This window comes from Neofelis nebulosa, chromosome 4, assembly GCF_028018385.1.
Source record: "Neofelis nebulosa isolate mNeoNeb1 chromosome 4, mNeoNeb1.pri, whole genome shotgun sequence".
In the NCBI taxonomy this organism is placed as follows: Eukaryota; Metazoa; Chordata; class Mammalia; order Carnivora; family Felidae; genus Neofelis; species Neofelis nebulosa.
Window position 1 is genome coordinate 137,970,694 of NC_080785.1, and position 23,410 is coordinate 137,994,103.

At 41.7% G+C, this 23,410-nt stretch overlaps 1 protein-coding gene across 3 annotated transcripts in view; it reads left to right on the forward strand.

Moving 5' to 3' along the window:
• ADAMTS9 (ADAM metallopeptidase with thrombospondin type 1 motif 9) overlaps nt 1-23,410 on the forward strand; it is a 163,410-nt gene that overhangs the window by 56,114 nt on the left and 83,886 nt on the right. For all 3 annotated transcript variants that reach the window (XM_058726271.1, XM_058726273.1, XM_058726272.1), the window contains 7 exons: nt 8,149-8,315; nt 8,408-8,537; nt 9,186-9,312; nt 15,327-15,537; nt 16,036-16,200; nt 18,466-18,630; nt 22,152-22,271. In XM_058726271.1, coding sequence (XP_058582254.1) covers nt 8,149-8,315; nt 8,408-8,537; nt 9,186-9,312; nt 15,327-15,537; nt 16,036-16,200; nt 18,466-18,630; nt 22,152-22,271 — 1,085 coding nt within the window. The remainder of the gene's footprint in view (nt 1-8,148; nt 8,316-8,407; nt 8,538-9,185; nt 9,313-15,326; nt 15,538-16,035; nt 16,201-18,465; nt 18,631-22,151; nt 22,272-23,410) is intronic.

Sequence of the window (23,410 nt, forward strand, 5' to 3'; positions counted from 1 at the left end):
TTCAACATTTCGTTATGCCCTGTTATTCCAAAAGGTTCTAGAGTGGTACATTTTTCTCATGTCATGACTAGAATGGCCCGCCTTGTTCCTTTATAGATTCTTCATCCTTCTCTCATGTCCAGGCACATGACTAATTCATGTCTGTGCCTTCTGTTTAAACCACAACGCGCCAACAACCCTGTGTTCATTTCAACAGTTTGCTCAGCCCAATCCCACGTCAACTTGTCCTTCTGTAAACTGCTGTGATTATGAAATTTTCCCAACCACTTTTAATTAAGAGAAGGACAAGGGGAGTGAGGTCATGACTGAAGGGATTCAGCTGGTCACCTTGTACAACCAGACTCCTCCGAGCCACGGAAGGCAGCGTGGCTTGCCCTCTGATCTAGAAGAAATCACAGCAGTCTGGCTGGGCAGTCATGTTTTAAAAGAAATGAATGTACTTGTTCTCTTACAATGTCCAGGCAGAAACTCTATTTAATCTATCTGAATTCAGCCTCTGTAGAGGCTTTCTCCACACATTTGGGCATAATGAGCTAGTCAGTGAGTACTTGTTGAATCAAATTAGAATCCCTATCTGTATTTTGGAATATCTACATGAAATCCTTCATAAGTAGACAATGATCCTTTGGCCACGCGTGCTAATCCGGTATGATATGTATACACAACTTCATCATAGTATTTTCTGCAGTGTATATTCATTCATTCATTCATTCATTCATTCCATTATTTAATATGCGCCAGGCACTCTTCTGGGTACAATAAGCCAAAATAAAAGAATAAGTAAGTAAAAATCACTGTCTCCTTGGAGCTTTTTAGTGAGAGAAGAGAGACAATAAGCAATAACTTAACAGATAAGCAAACTGTATACTGTTAGAAGGTGGGAAGTGCTATTGGAAAATAGAACAACAGAAGGGAAATTCGGATACTGAGGATGAGCTGGGAACAATGGAGCTGAAATGTTTGCATTGTAGCAGGAGAAAACAGTTGATTGGGGGAAGAGCATTCCAGGCAGAGGGAACAGCCAGTGCAAAATCCTTGAAATGGGAGCATGTCTAGATTGCTCCGAGAATAGAGGGAGGCCCGTGTGGCTGTAGCTGCAGCACAGAGGAGAGTTCTAGATGAGGCTAACTATGTACCAGGACTAGATAATATAGGGCCATATAACCATTGAAAGGACTTGCTCATACTCTGGGAGACATGGGGAGCTAGTGAAGGTTGGGAGCTGAGGAATAACTTGATATAATCACATTTGTGTTTTCAGAGGAGCACTTAGGCTGGAAGAAGGGCACCGAGTAAATGCAAGAAGACTGGTTGGGAATTATTGCAGTAGTCCAAGAGACAGACGCTAGTGGTTTGGTCCCCATTAGGAGCACTGGAGGTGACAGTACCTGGTTGAAATCTGGATACTTTTTGAAGGCAGAATCATCATGATTTGTTGGTAGATTGAATATGGTATATGAGAGAGAAAAAGAAGTCAGGGTGACGCCAGGATTTCTACCTGAGCAGCTGAGAAGACAGAGTTGCCATGAGCTGAGATGAGACAATTTGTTTGTTATTTATCCATATGACCACTAGGGTCTTAAGATCAGAGGCTGTGTCTTTATATCTTTAGCCCTTGATGTAAAGCCTACACATATACATGCTAAGTAAATGATTGTTCAGTTGTTAGACGGTCAATGCTCATGCTTTTTTAAAAATTTTTTTCAAGTGCTTTTTATTTTTGAGAGAGACAGAGACAGAGACAGAACGTGAGTGGGGGAGGGGCAGAGAGAGAAGGAGACACAGAATCTGATGCAGGCTCCAGGCTCTGAGCTGTCAGCACAGACCTGACACGGGGCTCGAACTCACAAGCTGTGAGATCATGACCTGAGCCGAAGTTGGCCGCCCGACCGACTGAGCCACCCAGGCGCCCCAACTCATGCTGTCTTTACTGGGTGTTTCCTATGTGCTTAACGGGAGGATGAGATTATCATGTAAATATACAGAACCATCCCTTCTTTTAAAGACCACGGAGTGTCACTTGGAATCATTCACTCAGTAACTGCGTCAACTTTTTCCCACCCTAGATATCCAAATGAATGGTGACTTTATAAAACAATTAACAAAGTTCTTGGGGATGCTTTTCAATTTACTTTTGGGGGGAATCCACATTTCTTATTTCAGCACCGAGCAAAATAGGTCAAGCATTTTTGTTTTTGTTTTTGTTTTTCGTGCCCTGTGTTATAAATTTGAACATGTGGCTGCTATGGCCCTGGTACTTCCTAATTAAATCCTGCAGCATCGCATGCAACCTCCTTTATTAATTCATTTCCTGAAAGCCAAAAGCCATGTTGACCTGCTTCTTTGTTTTCCTTGAAAAGGAGGATTCTTCTCTCTTCTTTCCCTTCTTGGAAAGATCTTCCAAGTAGTAGCCTTAGTTCAATTGAACTTCATGAACCAGGCCAGGCACCTGAATTGGGGAGGCCTTCCTGATAACCTTGTATTCCTCACTGGAGGTTTCTTAATCTCCTTGTAAAGAATGAAAGCAAAATTCACGAAGATTTGTCATCTGGGACATGCAGGCTGAGGCATTCGTGGCTCTTTAGTGGAATATTGTGGTAAAGTCACCTGTTGACCAAAGAACTTTCTGGAAGCAAATGAGAAGTATGCAGGCGTAGATGGCCAGTCACAGTTCACTGAGTGGGAAAGTCAAGACCTCAGGGCCTTTGAACATTGCAGTGGCTTCTTAACAAGTGAGGAAGAACATGATATCGTCCAATCTGAGGTGTGTACAAATTTACGCTGGGCCCGAAGGAAGGTATAGCAAATGCTCCAAGAAGGTTTTAAAACCCACAGCTGTTTCCATCGCTGAGGTATCTTCATCCTTCTCCCTCACATTTTTTTTAAAGGCCAGTCAAGCCACGCTCTTTCCGCATGTGTTGGTGAGGGAGCCGTTTCCAGGGGAGAGGGCCTTTGTAGCAACCTAGCTCTGATGGGTGAAATGGGGGGGAAACCAACCCAGGAAATTAGCTCCCCTAATCGCATTAGTGGAAGGTTGGGCAGGAGACTATTGTTTGCAGGAAGCTATTTGTTTCACAAGGTACCGAAGCAGAAAGTCTCCCTGTCAAAGGTCATCCTTTCACACAGCCTGCTCCCTCCGGTTGGGTTGGAGCCAAGCTGCACCCAGTGCCACCATGTTCGAGTTTCTTTAGGAGAAAAAGGGGCCATTGCCATGATACGTGTTGTCTCCAGTTCACTTAGCTCTTGATTAATTATGGCAACGGGAAGACAGGAATCAATTCAGTTGGAGATAAAGCACGAAGTTCAGTTCACCTGACGACTCCTATCTCTTTCCCTCCTCACCATCTACGGGAGAAGGAGCGCACAGGGAAGGGGAACATGACCCGAGTTGGCACAAGCCGGAGAGGAAGGCAGGAGGCTTTGGGGAGGAGCCCCAGAGCGGACCTGTGGTAGACGGTTGCTCTTTGAGTACGACCAAAACTGGATTATCCCTTAATTTACAGAACAGGCCTTGTGACATCTCATTTCCCCCGTTCTGGTGACACATCAGCTGGGTAGCCAGCAGGCGACTTCCCTTGAAAGGACTGGGTGATTTTGCTGGCAGCACGTCCTGCCATCACCGTGTAAATGACCCACATTAGGTGGCAGCCTCGGGGTGTCTGAGGGACCACAGAAACAACCTCGCCTCCAATCAGTGACCCATTGCAGCTCCTGCGTCTTGCATGGCCGGTGGATGTCACGTTGCAGAAGCTGCAGGGGAGACAAGGCTGTCAGAGGTTTACACTGACAGGGAAACGGTCATTTGCCTGGAAGCACTCTGTTCTCCTTGCCATAAATGTCAGGTCCGATCCATCACTCCTTCTTTTCAACGTCACTGATTGAGCACCTACTATGGGCCAGGACCTTTCCTGGGGTTATAAAAGTGCATTGTTCCATGGTCACTTGACTGGCAAAAACAATGACTTAAATTTTTTCAAATCTGTGGCTCACCATATTTGATTTCAACTTGTATGTTAGAGAAAGCATGCATGAATTCATTCACTCATTTAACAGACGTTCATTGACCTCGTCGTTAGAAAATTTTAGTGGTTCACAGGCTCTGGAGACAGACTTCCCATGATTAGAAATCACCTTCCCTTGGGAAGGTATTTTAATAATATTCACGTCATGCTTTTCCCATCCCTAAATTAGGCATCTGTAAAGATATGGTAAGAAGACAGCGCATATGAAGGCATCCTGATCGGACAGCAGCTGCAGCCAGTGTGCACTATCTTGTTTAATGTTTGTAACAATCCAGTAAGAAACCCATTAAACAGAGGAAGAAGTTGAGGCTTAGAGAGGTCATGTAACTTACCCAAGATCACATAAACTTCTCAGAAAGTGGAAAGAGTTGGAATCGTTATTGGCCTGACTTCAGACCCTACACCCTTAACCCACTTCATTTTCCTACCTCAGTGTAGAAAAACGTTTGGCTGACTTAGGGATATGAATGGAAATTGAGGTTTATTGTTGGCAGTGCATAGTGTGGCTGGAAAGATAGGTTAAGATAAGATTGGCAAAGACCCAGGCAGGTTATGCTGAGTTTGAACTGCGTTGTATAGGTAGGGAGGATTATCAAAGGATTTGGGGTCAAGAAGAAGCCAAGATTTTGGAGGGTTTGTGTTTTTAAAAGCTTTTTTCCCTGTCACCACATTCTTCCCAACCATTTCATATGAAGGTATCTCGTTCTTCCCTCAGGACCAAGGTAGGACTTATATGAGTGGGTAAGTAAAGTACTAGATTAGGGACAGAATTCAACGCACTTGATCAGTGACCCTAGAAAGAGTAGTTCTTGCATCAGTGTAGTGTCCAAATGACTGAACTCTGTGGGGTTTCCATGTCCAAGAAAACAAGGACCCTGGTGCCACGGAGCCACCAAGAATGTTCAGAGCCTCATCTCAGCCCTCAGGCGTCTCCGCAAGGCCAACTTTCCCTAAACCCTCTACACCTCTCCTACATACACGCTGCTTCTGGCCTGCCTGGTAAAAGACAAGATATCACCTGCATCGGTGAAAGAGAGGTTAGAATCTGGCTAATGCCTAAGACAGCTTGGCTCTCTATCCCACAACCAAGATCAATGTCACTAACGTGATGCTGAGGCATGACCTCATGAATTGTGCGCTGCATAGTTTCTGGAGCAGCTGGGATAAACTGGTTGACATTGGCACCCGGGATGAAACCTACCTGCTGCCCAAGTTAAATTTCCACATGCCTTTTATTCACTTAAATACACGGCCTGTGCATTTCGATTCTCTCCCTACTGAGATTTACTAGTTGTGCACCACTTATAAAAGGTAAGAGGGCCTTTTTCTGATATTTTGTTCGGGGCGAAATATTTAATAGCTCTGATTTATTGAGTGCCTGTTTTATGTCAAGCCCAATACTCAGAAGGATTCATTATTCCAGGAGTAGTAGAACTGAAAAAAAAATTAAGTGGTACTTAAAATAAAACCAAAATTGTATAATAAATACTAGGGGGGAAAGATATGATTGGGATTTTCTCTTGAGAAATTAATCAAGTAGTATGAAGATAAGTTTGTTTTTTCTTACATTCAATAAAATTATATTTTCATGTCAATCATGCCCAGGGTTTTAGATGATAAGATAAAGCAATTGATAAATATTCCTACCTAAGTTTTCCAGTTAAATTATGTGCTAGCAGAGTAGTACATTCTTTGCTTAAATTTGTTTGAATTTCACAGAAAAATCTGAAAAGGAGTTATTTTTATAAAAGCTTTCTGGAACTGGGGAACCTAGGTGGCTCAGTCAGTTACACATCCGACTTCGGCTCAGGTCATGATCTCGTGGTTTGTGAGTTGGAGCCCCGCTTTGGGCTCTGCGCTGATAGCTTATAGCCTAGAGCCTGCCTTGGATTCTGTATCTCCCTCTCTCTCTGTCCCTCCCTCTCTTTCTCTCTCTCAAAATGCATGAACATTTAAAAAAGATTTTTAAAGCTTTCTGGGGCTTTATTCAATTTCTCAATAGTCTCTCTTGCACTTGGACTTAGGTAAATGATTTCTTCTGAAGCAGCTGTCATCTTATCTTCTCTGTCCACTTTATTTACTTTCCCTAAGTTTGTAAGTGGTCTAACTCCATCAAGCTCTCAGTTGGCCAATATTTTGGACAATATGACTTTTCATGCTTTTCTGATTTTTTCATCTTTTTCAAGATGTGCAGTAGATCCAGTCATTCTTTCCAAAAACAAAGTATTTATTGATAGGGTACCATGTCCTCTTTTTGAAGCTAGATATAGCAGTGCATAAAGGGGTCCAGAAATCCTTGGCCTCATGGGGCTTACATTCTTATTTGGGGAGAGAGAGGATAAAGTGTTATGGAAGAAAATTAAGGGCAGGGGAAAGGTATGGGAAGTATGGAATCTGTGTGGTAGTGGGAGGGGGTTGCAGTTTTAAAAAGAATGATCCAGAAAGGTATATTACTTATCTTTTATTGCGTAACAAATTATCTCAAGACTTTGTGGCTTAGAAAGCAACTGTCTACTATATGCCAATGTCTGTGTGTCAGGAAATTGAAAGCAGCAGAGCTGGGTGTTTCTGGTTTGGTCTCTCATGAGGTGGCAGTTAAGACTTCATTTAGGGCTGTGATCACATCCAAAAGCTTGACTGGGGCTGATGGCTCCATTCCAAAATGCCTCATTCAGATGCTGCTGATAGAAGGCTCTAGTTTGTTTGTTTTTTTTCTTTTTTTTAAATTTTCTTTTTTTTTTTTTTTTTTTTTAAATTTTTTTTCAACGTTTTTTATTTATTTTTGGGACAGAGAGAGACAGAGCATGAACGGGGGAGGGGCAGAGAGAGAGGGAGACACAGAATCGGAAACAGGCTCCAGGCTCTGAGCCGTCAGCCCAGAGCCTGACGCGGGGCTCGAACTCACGGACCGCGAGATCGTGACCTGGCTGAAGTCGGACGCTTAACCGACTGCGCCACCCAGGCGCCCCCTGAATTTTCTTTTTTTTAATTTACATCCAAATTAGTTAGCATATAGTGCAACAATGAGTTCAGGAGTAGATTCCTTAGTGCCCCTTACCCACTTAGCCCATCCCTCTTCCCACAACCCCTCCCCTTAACCCTCTGTTTGTTCTCCATATTTATGAGTCTCTTCTGTTTTGTTCCCCTCCCTGTTTTTATATTATTTTTGTTTCCCTTCCCTTATGTTCATCTGTTTTGTCTCTTAAAGTCCTCATATGAGTGAAGTCATGTGATATTTGTCTTTCTCTGAGTGACTAGTTTCACTTAGCATATTACCCTCCAGTTCCATCCACGTTGTTGCAAATGACAAGATTTCACTCTTTTTGACTGAAGAGGCTCTAGTTCTTTACAGGAACTCTCTCAGTGGGGCTGCTTGGATATTCTCACAACATGGAGGTTCAGCTGGCTTCTCCAAAGCCAGAGAATCAAGGAAGAGTTCCCCAATGCCTAAGACCTGGCCTTGGAAGTCACAATCTGTCATTTCCTCATAATCGCAGTGATTACACAGTCAGTGTTATTCCATGTGGGAGAGGACGACACAGGGTGTGAATATCAGGAGGCAGGGATCATTGGGGCCATATTGGAGGCTGGCTACTCTACTAGACCTCAGTAAAAAAAGTGACATTTAAGCATCATGTTGGCTGTGAATTTTCAGATTTCAATATCTGTGAAAGAAGACTAACAGAGATTCAACTAATCAGACTCAACTAATCCTAACAGAAAATAGGGATATTTGCATGGGAATCGATTTTGTAATGTTCAGTTCATTAGTACATATTTTCAAATCATGAGACTTTTGCTTCCACCAGTAATCCTATAATGTAGGGCTTGTATATCAAATGCCATGCTAATTAAGACCCATATATTATATTTCAGTAATATAATTACAGGGTCAGGTGTTTTAATCTCCATTTTAGAGATAAGGAAGTGGATACTGAGAGAGGGAAAGTGAGTTCCCAAGGCCACGGAGCTGGCAAATGGCAAAACTAAGTTTTGAGTTCATCCTGTCTGGCCGAAAAGTTTATATTCTTTGCACTCTGACTCTCTGCCTATCAGAGTGTTATTTCATAATTCAGACAGTGAGTCATTGGCAGAAAATCAGTGAATTCTCGTCTCTCATCTACAGCTTTATCAAGCAGTAAAGGTGAATTCTTACTAAATGGAGACTTCGTGGTCACAATGTCTAAAAGGGAAATCCGCATTGGGAACGCTGTGATAGAGTACAGCGGGTCCGACAATGTCGTGGAAAGAATTAACTCCACAGACCGCATCGAACAAGAACTTTTGCTTCAGGTAAAAACTTGGCCACGAGCCCACCACCCTTTCCTTCCACTTGGAATCACCAGACCTGCAAACATCGTCTCCATTTTGTCCACTTGTCCCAGGTGTTGTCGGTGGGAAAGTTATACAACCCTGATGTGCGCTATTCATTCAATATTCCAATTGAAGACAAACCCCAGCAGTTTTACTGGAACAGTCACGGGCCCTGGCAAGCCTGCAGCAAACCCTGCCAAGGTATCTACTTTTCGGTTGTGTTTTGGGGATTTGAGCTGTTTTTTGTTTCTTTTTATTTATTGTTTGTTTTTTTGGAGGCAGCCAAACACATGTGATCTATAAAACTTTCTATCTGCACGCATTCTCAAATCTCCTTTCCCTGCATCTTTCTGGTTATTTTTAGCTGGCAAGTTGAGCTTTTTAAGGGTTTCGGGATTTGTTGGCTTTCCTCTTTTTAAGCGATTCGAGATTTGTTGGCTTTCCTCTTTTTAAGCGATTCATATACATTGTGAAGCCAAGAAAGTCAGTTCTGCCACTTTGATTTTCCAGAGACATGGAGTTAGTAGTCATATTACGTGTCATTTATCTTGTTTCCTTTTGCCTAAATGAGGGTTAGCAGATTACAGCCAGTGGGCCAAATCCAGCCTGCTACCTGCTTTTATAAATAAAGTTTTATTAGAATGCAGCCACACCTATGTGTACATATTGTTTATGAATGGTTGCTTTTGTCCTATAATGGCAGAGTGGAGTGGTTGTCACAGAGGTCATAAGGCCCACAAAACCAAAAATATTAACTAATTAACCCAGTACAGAAAATGTTTGTCAGTCCCTGGGCTAACTAGTTTATAGAATGGGTGCTTTTCTCTGATTGTTTTCTTCCTTGCCTAGGGGAGCGGAAGCGCAAACCCGTTTGCACCCGGGAATCTGATCAGCTTACGGTTTCTGATCAAAGATGTGACCGGCTGCCCCAGCCAGGACCCATTACTGAACCTTGCGGCACAGACTGTGACCTGAGGTGAGGCTGGTGTTTGCTTATGGTCTTTACTATGAGCAGTGAGGGTCTTGTAGGGGAAGGAACGGAAGGAAGAGACGGTGGTGTTTAGTTCCTCTTCCCTTCCTTGTGTTTCTGTGAAATAAGCTTCAGCCAATTTTCCATCCCTCTGAAACCAATTATCCAAGACATATGCCTGCGGATTTCCTGTTCTTCTCCTAAGAATTAAAAATAGCTAATAGAGTATGGCACTTTCCAAAAGAAGTTCTCATTTGACTTTCACAACTCAGTGCGTAGGTATTGTTATGATCGAATCACATCTTACGTAAAAGTTTGGTATGAACGTCAACAGAAAAGGGGGAAATGTCATTTCTCAGAGCACCCGTATGATGTTCTCTATGCATCCAGAGTGTGTATCACCCAGTAGAAAAAATCGTATGCATATGAAAGTTGCATAAGAAAGTCATGGAAGCAACTAGAAGGAACTATAGCTAGAAGATATCTAGATATTGCAAATACTCTGTATTGTATTTAAGAAAATAGGAAACCTGAGGCAAGAAATAGTGAATGGGTACAGAATTCTAAAGCTTTCTCATTGACCCGCTAGGTTGACTATGTCAGTTTGAAATATTAAAATAGCCTGGGTATTGTGTTGTGTAATCTGCATGTCAGTTAAATGCAGGTAACAGAAGTTGATGCTTTAATTCTCCTTTTACAGAACAGAAATTATCAGTGTGGAGTGGCGTGGGAAATTGTTAGGTTCTTACCGTTTGGAAGTGGCAAAGTGAATACTTAAGCATTTTGCAGCTTCTTTGCCATGGTGCCAAATCTGGTCAAATGATATTGGCAGCCTCTAGTGCTGGAATGAAGATTATAAGGCCCTCTTGACGCTCTGAGAGAAAAGAGGAGTGCTGTGATCAATTAGTAATGTCTGTCACGAGAGTAGGTGGGGGTGCCACGGCGTGAGTGCAACATCTTTGCCAGGCCTGACCTGGTGGCTTTGACTTCAAAACCCAGACTCTCTCTACCCCCGCTATACTTATGTCTACCCAGCAACAGTTACCTGCTTGTTCAGTGAGCTTGTTGCAAAGCATTGACAAGCCATTATAGAAAGAGAACACCCAAGACATTAAAAGGCAGACATTGGCACTCTGCGGTATTAATTCTTGTTATAGGTAATGTACTTATAAACCCATTGCTTCAGCCAGTTGAGTTGATTTAGTTGAATTAGAGTTAAGGTCTTTTCAGAAAAATAATTAGTTAGCTATTTGCTGAACTGAATCACCAAAGTTTAGGGAAAAAACTATGAATTAGTAAGTAGATTCCCTGAGGTACAGCTTCAATAAATTGAGAAAGGTGACATTTTCAGATTAGTCCTATATCAAATTATCACTGAAAATAATGATGTTCTATAATTAATAATTAATTAATATTAATTAATAGTATTATATGTAGCATATAAGAATATTCTATGTAGCATAATATTATATGTAGCATATAAGAATATTAATTAGATTCTAACAGGAAAATATATAACTGTTAAAATAGTTCTTAGTAAATGGTTGATGATTATTATGTTCAGAGTAGTTACCACCCCAAATAATATTAATATCAATTGCTATTACTAATTACTATTAATTAATAATATTAACATTATTAGTATTAATAATTAATATAATTAAGAATATTAGTGTTGATTATTGGTTAATTAATACTAATAATTATTAATAGCAATTGATATTAATATTATTTGGGGTGGTAACTACTCTGAACATAATCGTCAACCATTTACTAAGATATATTTTCCTATTAATAGAATATAATTAATATTCTTATGTGCTACATATAATCATATCCTATTAAAATAATTAAGGCTCTATTACTATCCTATTAAATTAATATAGGGCCGACATTAATATATGTCCTATGCAATTAATATTTTATTAATTCCCCCACACAACATAATGACCTAAGTATTACAGTTAGCCTCCACTTTACAAATAAGGAAACGGGCTGAGAGAAGTTAAACAAAGTGCCTGAGGTCATACAACTATTAGTGAAGTGGCAGGAGTCAAACGTGGTCTTTCACAACCTGGATTCTATACTCTTAAACCCTAGGAGAAAGCCATTTTAATTCAGTCACAATGATAAGGGTTACTCATTGATCCCGTTCTGTGAAGCTTTTCTACCTTTGCGCATAGAAACGGCTCCCAGGACTTCTGTGCCTCATCCCTGTCCCCTGACTTGGATAAGTAAGGCACTTGCTGTCACTTCTCCACGAGCAGAATCACACTGGGACTGGTAGAGTCTCAGATGATGACAGCCCATGCTGTGGGACTCCTGCCCACAGCGCTGTAAGCACGCTCTTCTGTGGCAAGGAAGGCAAGTTTGTACAAAGCATTTCAAGTCCTAGAATGTGACCGTAAGTAAATAAACAATTCTTTAAGAACCCTGCTGAAAGCCTACCTAAGGACCAACGCGAGGGTGGAGATGTTTGAGCAATTACTTCCAGAAATGAATATTCTTAACTTCAAATAGATTTAAAAGCAAGCCACGATTTAGTTTGTGGTGTTGCTAGCGAATCACTATTCTCCAGAGTTTCTCCTGCATTGGAAGCTTTCAGATGTAAAACAAAAATTAAAGCAAATTTTACAAAGTGAATGCAATTACAGGTAGCCTCAAGTCCATGAGACTTTTATGTAGAATGATACCAAAGATCTCAACTGGGTTTCTCCTCAAACTTTGTGTTATTGGCTTCTGCGGAGCTACGTGATACTTAGAACTTGGCTGCAGAATAAAATACCAAGGGTGGTAGTAATAATGATAACAGCTACTCTTCTTGAAGGCCTGGCTTGTGTATTAAATGCTATTCGTGTTGTAGCTTATTTATCGTTTCGATAAATTGGACCCAATTTCCCCCCATCTTGCAGATGAAGACACTGAAGCTTGGTGAGGTTGAGTCACCTGTCTGGGTGTTGGAAACACCTGGGTGTTGGAGCTCACGTTCACACTCAGGTATAACTTCATAATACCCAGGTCAAACCAGAGCTTAAAGTCTCTTCATTTCATAAAGTAGGTGTGTCAAAGGTGCCATTGTTAATTCCCCATTTGGACTAAGCCACCTTGTTTTAATACTTTAAAAAAAAAAAAAAGTACTGAATTCTACAGAAGTAGAGGAGGAGGGATAGCAGCTCTGGGAACAGGCTTGGGTGATAATAGGACCTCTGGCTGATCAAAAAAAGAAAGTGAAGGAACTGCAGTCCTGCCTACTCTTGCAACTATACAGGTGCATTCTCGCATCTGAAATTAAATAGATCGTGCTTCCTTGTCAGCACTCAGACTCATTCCTTACTGAATTTTACAGACTGTCGGAAAAATAGAGTTGTTCGCTGAAAAATGTACAAAAATATATACCAAGCCCCAGAAAAGGTGTTCTGTCTTTCTTCTCTCTGTGAACCTGTTATTTCATTGTGGTTCATACTAATTATTGCTGAATGTCTGTGGAAAACACTGAAAGACTGGAGAGAGGACTGTTACTGATGGATCAAACTCTAAATAGTTTTTCCCAAAGCGTGTTTGTGGAACACGAGTTCCACGAGATGATTTGTGGAGAACCAGTATGCGTGAGGAGCCTTACCAACTGTCTCCTCCCGTGTGGAAATGCATCATGTCATTTAACACTTGGAAGGCCCTGAGAAAGCCCTGAAATACAGAAACCTGCTTAAATCAGTAGTTCCCAAATTTATTCCTAGTTTTATGTACTTCACAGCCGCCGGCACACCCACAGAGGCATATACATTGTTTTGTTTCCACTTATAATAAACACTTTGCCTCTCTGAAATATAGCCATAAAATGATTTGTCACATGAAATGAACCAAATGAATTCAAAACACTCAAGCTGAGAGCACCTTCCAGGGAGAGAATATGAAGCGGATGACCGCATTTTGAAAAGAACTTTCCTAAGGCCATGCTGTAACATTTCCGCAGTCTCTTCCAGCTTCTCTGTTCAAATTCCAGGGATTGTGTGAATATCAGTGAGACTTACTACACTTGACCTACTGGTGTATTGTTTTTTGTGGGGGGCTGGGGGGTAGGGGCAGGACTCCTACCTCCCTTACCCGGGATAAGCTTTCTACGAGAAAATGGTGATGAAGGCAGAGAGAAGGTAGCCAAGAATCAAAGAGCAGATGAAAGTTCCAGATGCCTCTGTTGAATTGGACCACATTTTTGCCTTACTTCCTCAGGGAAGTGAGAGTTTGCCCAGATTAAACTTTGACAGGATGAGATAAAGCTTTGTTTTACAATCCCTCATTTAACATGTTCCGGTGAGAACAAAATCCCAAAATACTGTGTCACTCTAACGGAAAATCTCAGTAGCCCACTTTATATGCCAAACGTAAAAGTTGGTCAACTCTGACCTACTTTTAAGCATTTGTGAGAAATCCAAGATAAGCATGTAGCCAGTACTCATTGTTTTCCAGCCTTGCCCCTGGACAGGTGTGGATGGAAGAATTCTTCAGACTCCCTGTATTTGGCAAACCACCCAATTTCTGAGGAGACAATTAACAAGAGTTAATTCAAATGAAGAATGTAAAGAAATTATCCTTTTTTGATTACTAAATTGAACCAACAACCTACCTTTTAAGCTTATTTATTCATGCTCTTCTATTCAGTTTAGGATTTTTTTTTTTTTTTAATTTACGCACTGACTGTGTTTTGGGGGCATTTAAGAATAACTCAATTCCTCAGCACACACAGAGTACATCTTGCGTCCCAAGAAAGGCTCATTAGAGGTATTAGGGATACAAAGATGATAAAGATTTATCGATTCAATTCTAAATTTAAAAGTATATCATCATGGGGCCAGGAGGGATGAATAGATGAAGAACAGAATTTTTAGGTTTTTTGTGAAAATATTCTATGATATGATAGTGATGGATACATGTGATTTTACATTTGTCTAAACCTATGGAACATATAACACCAAGAGTAAGCACTCGTGTAAGCTATGGATTTGGGGTGGTTCTGATATGTCAGTGTAATCGATTATAACACACGCACCCTCTGTGGGTAGAATGTTGATACTGGGGAGGGTATGCATGTGTGGGGGCTGGTGCCTATGGGAAACCTCTGTACCTCCCTCTCTGTTTTGCCATGGACCTTAAAGCTGCTCTAAAAAAGTAAGTCTTTTAAAAAAAATTGTATAATTAAACTGTGTAGACTATGGTCCATGTCTAAAAGGAGCTTAGTCTTTATTCACAGTAACGTATACAGAGTTCAGCACACTTGAAATTCACAGTTACCCTCCAACTATCCGTGCCTTTAGTAAGTCACAGGATATTCACTAAACACTTTTCAGCCTGGCCCCTGTGAAGGAGGCTTTCTCGGGAGAGTTTCCAACAGTGGTGATCTATTAGAAGCAGCCTTCTTGAGAAATGAAATGCTGAGTTGCATGAGCCTTTTAAATACAAAATTGCTGGGGCGCCTGGGTGGCGCAGTCGGTTAAGCGTCCGACTTCAGCCAGGTCACGATCTCGCGGTCCGTGAGTTCGAGCCCCGCGTCAGGCTCTGGGCTGACGGCTCGGAGCCTGGCGCCTGTTTCCGACTCTGTGTCTCCCTCTCTCTCTGCCCCTCCCCCGTTCATGCTCTGTCTCTCTCTGTTCCAAAAATAAATAAAAAACGTTGAAAAAAAAAATTAAAAATAAATAAATAAATAAATACAAAATTGCTTTTTTTTGCTCTGCTGAATTCCAATGTTTTCCTCTTTTTGGTTGCTTGAACTTCAGATTGACTGAAGGGAGAATCTTCACAAAGATGGCACCTCTGACTTCCACTCTGACTTCCATGTACATTGGCAGCCATGAAAAATACATGGATATGTTGGTTTAAAATTGGATTTCAGTAGCTGACTGTGGCTTTGGGTTTCGCGGCATTTGAGTTAAGGAAGAAAAAAGAACTCAATTTTTCCACCGGCTGACTATAAATGGGACATACATATTTAACAGAAATGTTGGTTTCTCCCCATTATTTATGCATAGGTGGCACATTGCCAGCAGGAGTGAATGTAGCGCCCAGTGTGGCTTGGGTTACCGCACACTAGACATCTACTGTGCCAAATATAGCAGGCTAGATGGGAAGACCGAGAAGGTTGACGACAGTTTTTGCAACAGTCACCCCAAACCAAGCAACCGGGAAAAGTGCTCAGGAGAATGTAACACGGGTGGCTGGCGCTATTCTGCCTGGACTGAAGTAAGTCGGTTCTCACTCGATGAGCGTTTTCTTGGATGCTAACTCTGAGTAGTTAATGATGGCTGATCAACTAATGGATTAGTGAGGGCTGCATTGAGAACCCCCCATTTAGACTTTCTATATACATTGATTTATAATGCCTGACCTCATTCTGCAGAAAAGAGTACCATGATCAATTTGTAATGTTTGATGATATGACATTGACCATGGCATGTGGAAAACCGGGGGCAGTGGAACAACTCATCCAATCCCCTTTTCCATACCCCGCAAACCGTTTCCAAATTTCTTTCCCCGTGTCCGTTTACTAATACTGACTTCACTATGAAATTGGTAAATAAATTGATAACATGAACAGATGCTCTCCAAATCACCACTAGAATCGGGTTGGGTGGGTGGGTGTTTCTTAAGGGCCAGAGGAGACACACGATAGAGCCAGGATCTTGACCACGCTGGGTAGGAAACTTAGCAGTGGTTTTATTTCATTAATTTTCCTTTCAGTGCTCCAAAAGCTGTGACGGTGGCAGCCAGAGAAGAAGGGCGATTTGCGTCAACACCCGCAATGATGTACTGGACGATCGCAAATGTGCACATCAAGAGAAAGTCACCATTCAGAGATGCAATGAGTTCTCTTGTCCACAGTGGAAGTCAGCAGACTGGTCAGAGGTAAGATAAGAGGACTCTTATTTCCTCGGGTCATCTGTGGTACTTTGAGTCTCTGCGGCTCAGTGCAACCTAAACCTGCTGCACCTTTCTGCCCCCTACCCCGGAGGAAGCAACTGTGGTTCCCCATCTGCCCCATGGCTGCCATACAGGATGTGACTGGTCCACTGGTGACCTCAGAGGTGTGGTGGGTTTGGCCGGATCACCCACTGTGATAGCTTCTGTTGGTGATTTTGAAGTTCCTGCGTCTTACCTTTCCTCCTCTTTGAGCCCCTGCTAAATCATTGTAAAAGAAAACAAGGGCTTTGTTAATCCGAAATCTGTGCTGGCTTAGAACTGAAGTTAAAAAGAAAAAGAAACAAAAGAGGTTTTCTACGTTCTCGTCTGTGAAATAAGATCATCCGACCCCAGTAAGTAACCTATTGGACTCACCCATCCAGTTGCTAGTGGAAAACTTAGAAAAGAAAGGACTAGTTGAGGGTTCCAGACTTTTGCCTGTCTCATCCCTTACCTGATGAAGCAAAAGGCAAAGCCTCATTGCTTAGCACAGGTGGCCCCAGGACAGCAAGAGAAAGAAGGAAGAGCCTTTTTCTTGCTTTTATGGTGGGGTATTAACACTCACTATTAACCCAGACCAGTGAGGGTCTCACCAAGCAGGTGACTGCCTCCGTCTTCCTTTATGGGAGCAAGGGGAAGGGAGAGCAGAAGTTCCCTTACTTGGGGGCCAAATCAGGAATGTGGGGAAAGAGGTTTCCCTGAACAACTTCTGTGCCCATTTCCTTATCTCAACCATGTAAGCACAGTATTAACTGTTTCCTTTCAACAGCAAATAAAATACAAATCTTAAAAGGATATTATAGATGCCCCTGAAATGGCTGAGAGTGAACGCATATGATTAACAGTGTCTGATTCCTGCACAAGTTAACAACAAACCCACTGTTTTTGTTCTGTTAACAAGCTGCCTTAGCTTAAACTCCAGTGTTTGGTTTTAAAAAGATGAAAGAAGGTAGTGGGTTAAAGTTTTACTTAGATAGCTAATGATAGCTAAAGGACCACTTCAAATCGAGTAACCAACCTTTGCAAGAATACTTGGTAAAATGGAGGTGGGGGATGCTAACTATATATTCAGTATGATGCAACATTCCTTAGCTTAAAAACCTGGGAAGAAAACAGCAAAATGTTAATAATGATTATCCCTGGGTAGGGAGATTTTTTTTTTTAATCATTATAGTTTTCTCTCTTCTGTTTTTCTGTATTTTTCAAATGTTCTACAATGAGCATGGATAATGATAAGGATGATATTTAACATTTATTAAATGAACATATGGTAAGCACTTTATATGGATTTTTTCGGTTAGTTTTCACAATTCTTTGCATTGGATACTACTGTTATCCCCACTGTGCAAATGAGAAAACTGAGGTACAGACCAATCACTTGCATTGGTACCTATAGCTGTTTGTGTTGGAGTTAAAACCCAGGCTGAGCCCCATACCTAACTCCTGTGCTAGGAAACCATGAATGTTGTTTTTCAGTACAGATGGTCCCCGACTTCCGATGGTTCAACTTCGCAATTTTTTTTTTTTAACTTTACAATGGTGTGAAAGCAATACATATTTTGTCAAAATTGTTCTTTGAATTTTGAATGTGGATCTCTCCCCGGGCTGGCTGTCTGTGGTTCATACTCTCTGGTGAAACTGGGCAGCCGTGCAATCAAAACCATATGAGGGTCAACAATGGATATATCCACAACCATTCTGTCCCCACACAACAGCTTTATTTTTCACTTTCAGGACAGCATTCAGCAAATTACATGAGATAGCCAACACATTATTATAAAAGAGGCTTTGTGTTAGACGATTTTGCGGAACCATAGGCTCATGTGAGTGTTCTGAGTACGTTTAAGGCAGGCTGGGCTACGCTATGATGTTCCGTAGGTTGGGTGTATTAAGTGCATTTTCAACTTAGGATATTTTCAACTTACGATGGGTTTACCTGGATGTAAGCCCATCGCAAGTCGGGGAAGTTCTGTATCTCATGGCGTAGTGCTGTGCCGAGTTCATTCTGTGCTTGACACCGTCCAGAGCCTTTATCAATACAGAAGGAGTGAATGAATGAACGCATGAACGAGAGAAAAATGAGCCGTGCCGTATTTACAAATTGCTGTGGGAGAGGGCGCATCTGTTCCTCCTGATTACCCGTGAATAATCCCTGGGAACCACAACACATTGTTCAGAAACACCCCCGATTGTCTGTGCTTTTTATTACAGTGCCTGGTCACCTGCGGAAAAGGACATAAGCACCGCCAGGTCTGGTGTCAGTTTGGGGAAGATCGATTAAACGATAGAAGCTGTGACCCTGAGACCAAGCCAGCCTCCATACTGACTTGTCAGCAGCCAGAATGTGCGTCCTGGCAGGCGGGTCCCTGGGGACAGGTATTTTGAACGATAAAAGTTCTTAACTACATTCTTTCCTTCTTATCTGGAGAGGGCTTGCAGAGGGGCATTCCGGTGGTGGGGATTTAACCGCTGTGTCTCGTGACTTGCACTGGACCTCCATGGCGCCAGATCGAGCACAAGACGCACTGCAGCCATTCTGCCCCAGGTCTGGGGGTTGCTGCTTTCCCTGCTGGAGCTGGTTATTCCCTCTGTAGATACGCGTGCAAGTCTTCGTGCACAGATTCCCACCAGATCTCCTGTCTGGCTGATGTTAATCTTTTTTTTTTTTTAATGTTTATTTATTTACTTTTGAGAGAGAGAGAGCACGTGTCGACAGCGTAGGGGCAGAGAGAGAGAGAGAGAGAGAGGGAAAGAGAGAATCTCAAGCAGGCTCCGTGCTGTTGGCACGGAGCCCGATGCGGGGCTGGAACCCATGAACTGTGAGGTCATGACCTGAGCCGAAACCAAGAGCTGGGTGACTGAGCCACCCAGGTGCCCCCTGATGTTACCGTCTGGCATGCGACTGTGGGTTGCTACGGAATGGGGTCCAGTGCCTTTGGCAGGGGGTTCTGGACCGGGATTTGGAAGGGATGTTTTGGCTCCCATGTCACGGTTCCAAAGCTCACCTCTCATAAACCAGTCAGACACTTCATACAGAAAGAGCGTGATCAAAAGTTGCAGAATCATCTCGCTGTGAAAGAATCTTTCCCATCCCCTAGTGTGTCAGTTCCACAGTCTGAACCTGAGCTATTCTTAAAGGAGAGACTGGAAGTCTCCCTTGGGCTCACATCTGAGAAGCCACTGCTCTTGAAATGAAGTCCTTCCCAATATAGAAGCAAAAGCATTCTGGGTACTATTTAAGTAGCACTCCAAGTTCCCGAGAGAAGCGAAACAGCTGTCTGCTGTCACTTATGCAATCTCCTGAAGAATAACTCTCCCTCCCCGCCCCCCTGCCCAGCCACAACCAGTCTTCTCATTTATGTCTTCATTTCCAAGATGCATGCAATAAATGAGAGCAGCTTTATTACTACCCCCTTACAATTTTTATGAACCTGATGTTCTTCTGAACCCTCCTGTGGTACAGCATCACTAGTCAGAATGGCTGATCATATCTGATTACACTAACAAGGAGAGTCTCTTACACTCCTAAATCCAGCCTCCTTTTTTGTCAACATCTGCGTAGCTCTTAGGGAACGAGAGAAAGAGAGAGGGAGAAAGAGAACCCAGCTCAGAGTCACGGAGAAGATTTGCGTATAACATCTTTTACAACTGATGGGCGTCTTTTTTATCCATGTCTACACCAAACCATCAGCGCACCAAGCCACGTTTCTGTGCGTCTTTCCTTTCTGTGGCTCCTTAATTTTCCATTATGCAGATGTACCGTATTTGTGTATCCATTCATACCAAGCTGGACATTTGGGTTGTTTGTACCTTTTGGCTACTATGAATAGTGCTGAGATGAATATTCACGTACGAGTATTTGTTTTAGTGCCTGATTTCGGTTCTTTCGGGTGTATCCCAGGAGTGGTATTGCTGGATCGTATGGGAAGCCTGTTTTGCTCTCTTTAACTGCCAGTTTTGCACAAAACCCGTACCATATTACATTCCTACCAATAATACACAAAGGTTCCATTTTCTCTACTCCATCCCTTTTTCATTATGCTTATTATATTCCCCCTTTTACATCATGGCTCTTGGTGGGAGTAAAGTAGCATCTCGTTGTAATTTTGATTTGGCATTTCCCTAATAACAAATGATATTGAGAGTCTTTTCATGTGCTTTTTGGACATTTGTGTATCTTCTTTGGAGAAATGTCTATTCACGTCCTTTGCCCATTTTTTAAAAGTTTGTAATTATGGTTAAAAAAAAACACATAACAGGGGCACCTGGGTGGCTCAGTCGGTCGAGCGTCCGACTTCGGCTCAAGTCACGATCTCGCGGTCCGTGAGTTCAAGCCCCGCGTCGGGCTCTGTGCTGACTGCTCAGAGCCTGGAGCCTGTTTCAGATTCTGTGTCTCCCTCTCTCTCTGACCCTCCCCCATTCATGCTCTGTCTCTCTCTGTCTCAAAAATAAATAAACGTTAAAAAAAATTTTTAAAAACCACATAACATCAAATTTACCATCTTAGCCATTTTTATTTTTATTTATTTATTTTTTTTCAATATATGAAATTTATTGTCAAATTGGTTTCCATACAACACCCAGTGCTCATCCCAAAAGGTGCCCTCCTCAATACCCATCACCCACCCTCCCCTCCCTCCCACCCCCCATCAACCCTCAGTTTGTTCTCAGTTTTTAACAGTCTCTTATGCTTTGGCTCTCTCCCACTCTAACCTCTTTTTTTTTTTTTTCTCCTTCCCCTCCCCCATGGGTTTCTGTTAAGTTTCTCAGGATCCACATAAGAGTGAAACCGTATGGTATCTGTCTTTCTCTGTATGGCTTATTTCACTTAGCATCACACTCTCCAGTTCCATCCACGTTGCTACAAAGGGCCATATTTCATTCTTTCTCATGGCCACATAGTACTCCATTGTGTATATAAACCACAATTTCTTTATCCATTCATCAGTGGATGGACATTTAGGCTCTTTCCATAATTTGGCTATTGTTGAGAGTACATCTTAGCCATTTTTAAATGTACAGTTTAATCATTCCTCTTTTCCCATTTTTTAACAAGGTTGGCTTTTTGTTGTTGAATTGTAGTTGCTCCTTATAGTGTGGATTTTAACCCTTCATCAGACATATGATTTACAAATAATTTCCCCAATCCCATGGTGGGTTGCCTTTCCACTCCGCTGGTGGTGTCCGGTGATACAGAAATTTTTAACTGTGATAAAATACAACTTGTCTTGTTTTTTCTTTTGTTCCCTGTGCTTGTGGTAGAATATCCAAGAAATCCTTATCCAAGAAAGTTCCGTGTCGTGGAGCTTTTCTATTACCTTTTCTTCTAAGAGTTTTATAGTTTTACCTCTTATGTTTAGGTCTTTGATCTATTTAGGGTTGATTTTTATAAATAGCATGAGGTAGGAGTCCAGCTTTATGCTTTTTCATATAGACAGCTAGTTGCCCCCAACGTATTTGTTAAAGAGACTATTCTTTCCCCCTACTGAAGGGTCTTGGCATCTTGGTTAAAAATCACTTGGCCATAGATGTCCAGGTTTCTCTCTGGACTCAATTCTATTCCATGAGTGTATATAACTATCCTTATGTTAGTACCACACTGTTTTGGTCACTGTAGCTTTGTAGTGAGTGTTGAAATAGGGGTATATTGAGTCACAGACAAGGGGTTGAACCCCTACACATAGAATTTCAATGGGAGATGGAAATAATTCCAACCATCGTTAAATATAATTTGTGCAGAGCAGGACTGCCCACTTTAACCTAGGTTCTTTGGGTGCTAGCCTTCTGCTCCACTATGATGGAACTACTTTTTTTCTTATAGGACGTTATGAGGAAAGTTAGGGAAAGAGAAAATTTGCTAACGTGTGCATCCCTTTTGTTGTATTTCTTTCCCTCAGTGCAGTGTCACTTGTGGACAAGGATACCAGCTGAGGGCAGTGAAGTGCATCATTGGGACTTACATGTCAGTGGTCGATGACAATGACTGCAATGCAGCCACTAGACCAACTGATACCCAGGTGAGTCTCCTTTGTCCAGCCCTGTGATTGGCTTTGGGCAGTAGGATGCCAGAATTTCCCAGTGGTTCAGTCAGAATGGAAGTGCTCTAATGGGTAAGTGTGTAGGTAGAGTAACCAGATGATTAAGTAAATGGTCCAGATTTACCTGTTGGCTACATTTTGAATCTAATATTTGGACATACAAGTTTCATTCTTCTCTGGTTATTTGAAGTGTAGGTAGGTCTGATTCTGATTTTTTATTGGCTAGCAAATGTTGATTGTTTGGTCTTGTTCTCTTGAGCTCAGAGTTTTTTTTTTTTAGTGATTTTAACGTAGGGCTGAGCAAATAGTGTTATATGTTCAGGCAGCAACGTGCTAGAGCTGGCTCGTACCATCTCACAGGAGCGGATTGGTGAATGTTCAGGAATGTTGCGAGCTAGTTGCTAAATGTAGACACTAGTAAAAATTGAAAATATAAGCCTATAATTAAGTAGATGATATTTCAACAAAGCAGATAAATACTCAAAACTCACATTTTTCCATTGCTTTACTACATTTTACTATTATCTGTGCCCTTGAGGTTATTTACATTTACATGTGTGTCCATGTGGTGGGAATATTACATAATGGTAAGCTATCGCACATCTCTTCCCAAGTCTGTGTTCATCGACATCAAGCTCGTAGTTTGAAATTGGCTGTGGTGAGAGTATTTACACCACAGGAATCAGCAAATGCTATAATTGAGGGTTAATTGATTGTTTTTAGACTTAAGAAAGTGATGGAGAAAATGATACTCATATGTAATCTACATTATGTTTAAAAGAGTCTTCTGTCTTTAGCTGTTACATTGGAAATAACACATACAAATATCAAGGAAATATTCTTCTGGTATTTGGACATTATTGTCTGATTCGGCGTAGAAGTCATTCACGTCGTTGGTAGATGAAGTTCTGACATAGATCTTGTTTGTTCCACTTTCTCCTTACTCTTCAACATAAACAAAATAGCAGCTCTCATTCATGTTTGAAGTGCGCTCATTCAGCAATTACAACCATAGTTTGGCAACAGATTCAAGAATTCAACAAAAATCAGCGACAGTATTCTGTGAGACTCAACTGGCTACGTGGAATTTAAAAGAGAGCATTGTATATTTTATTACT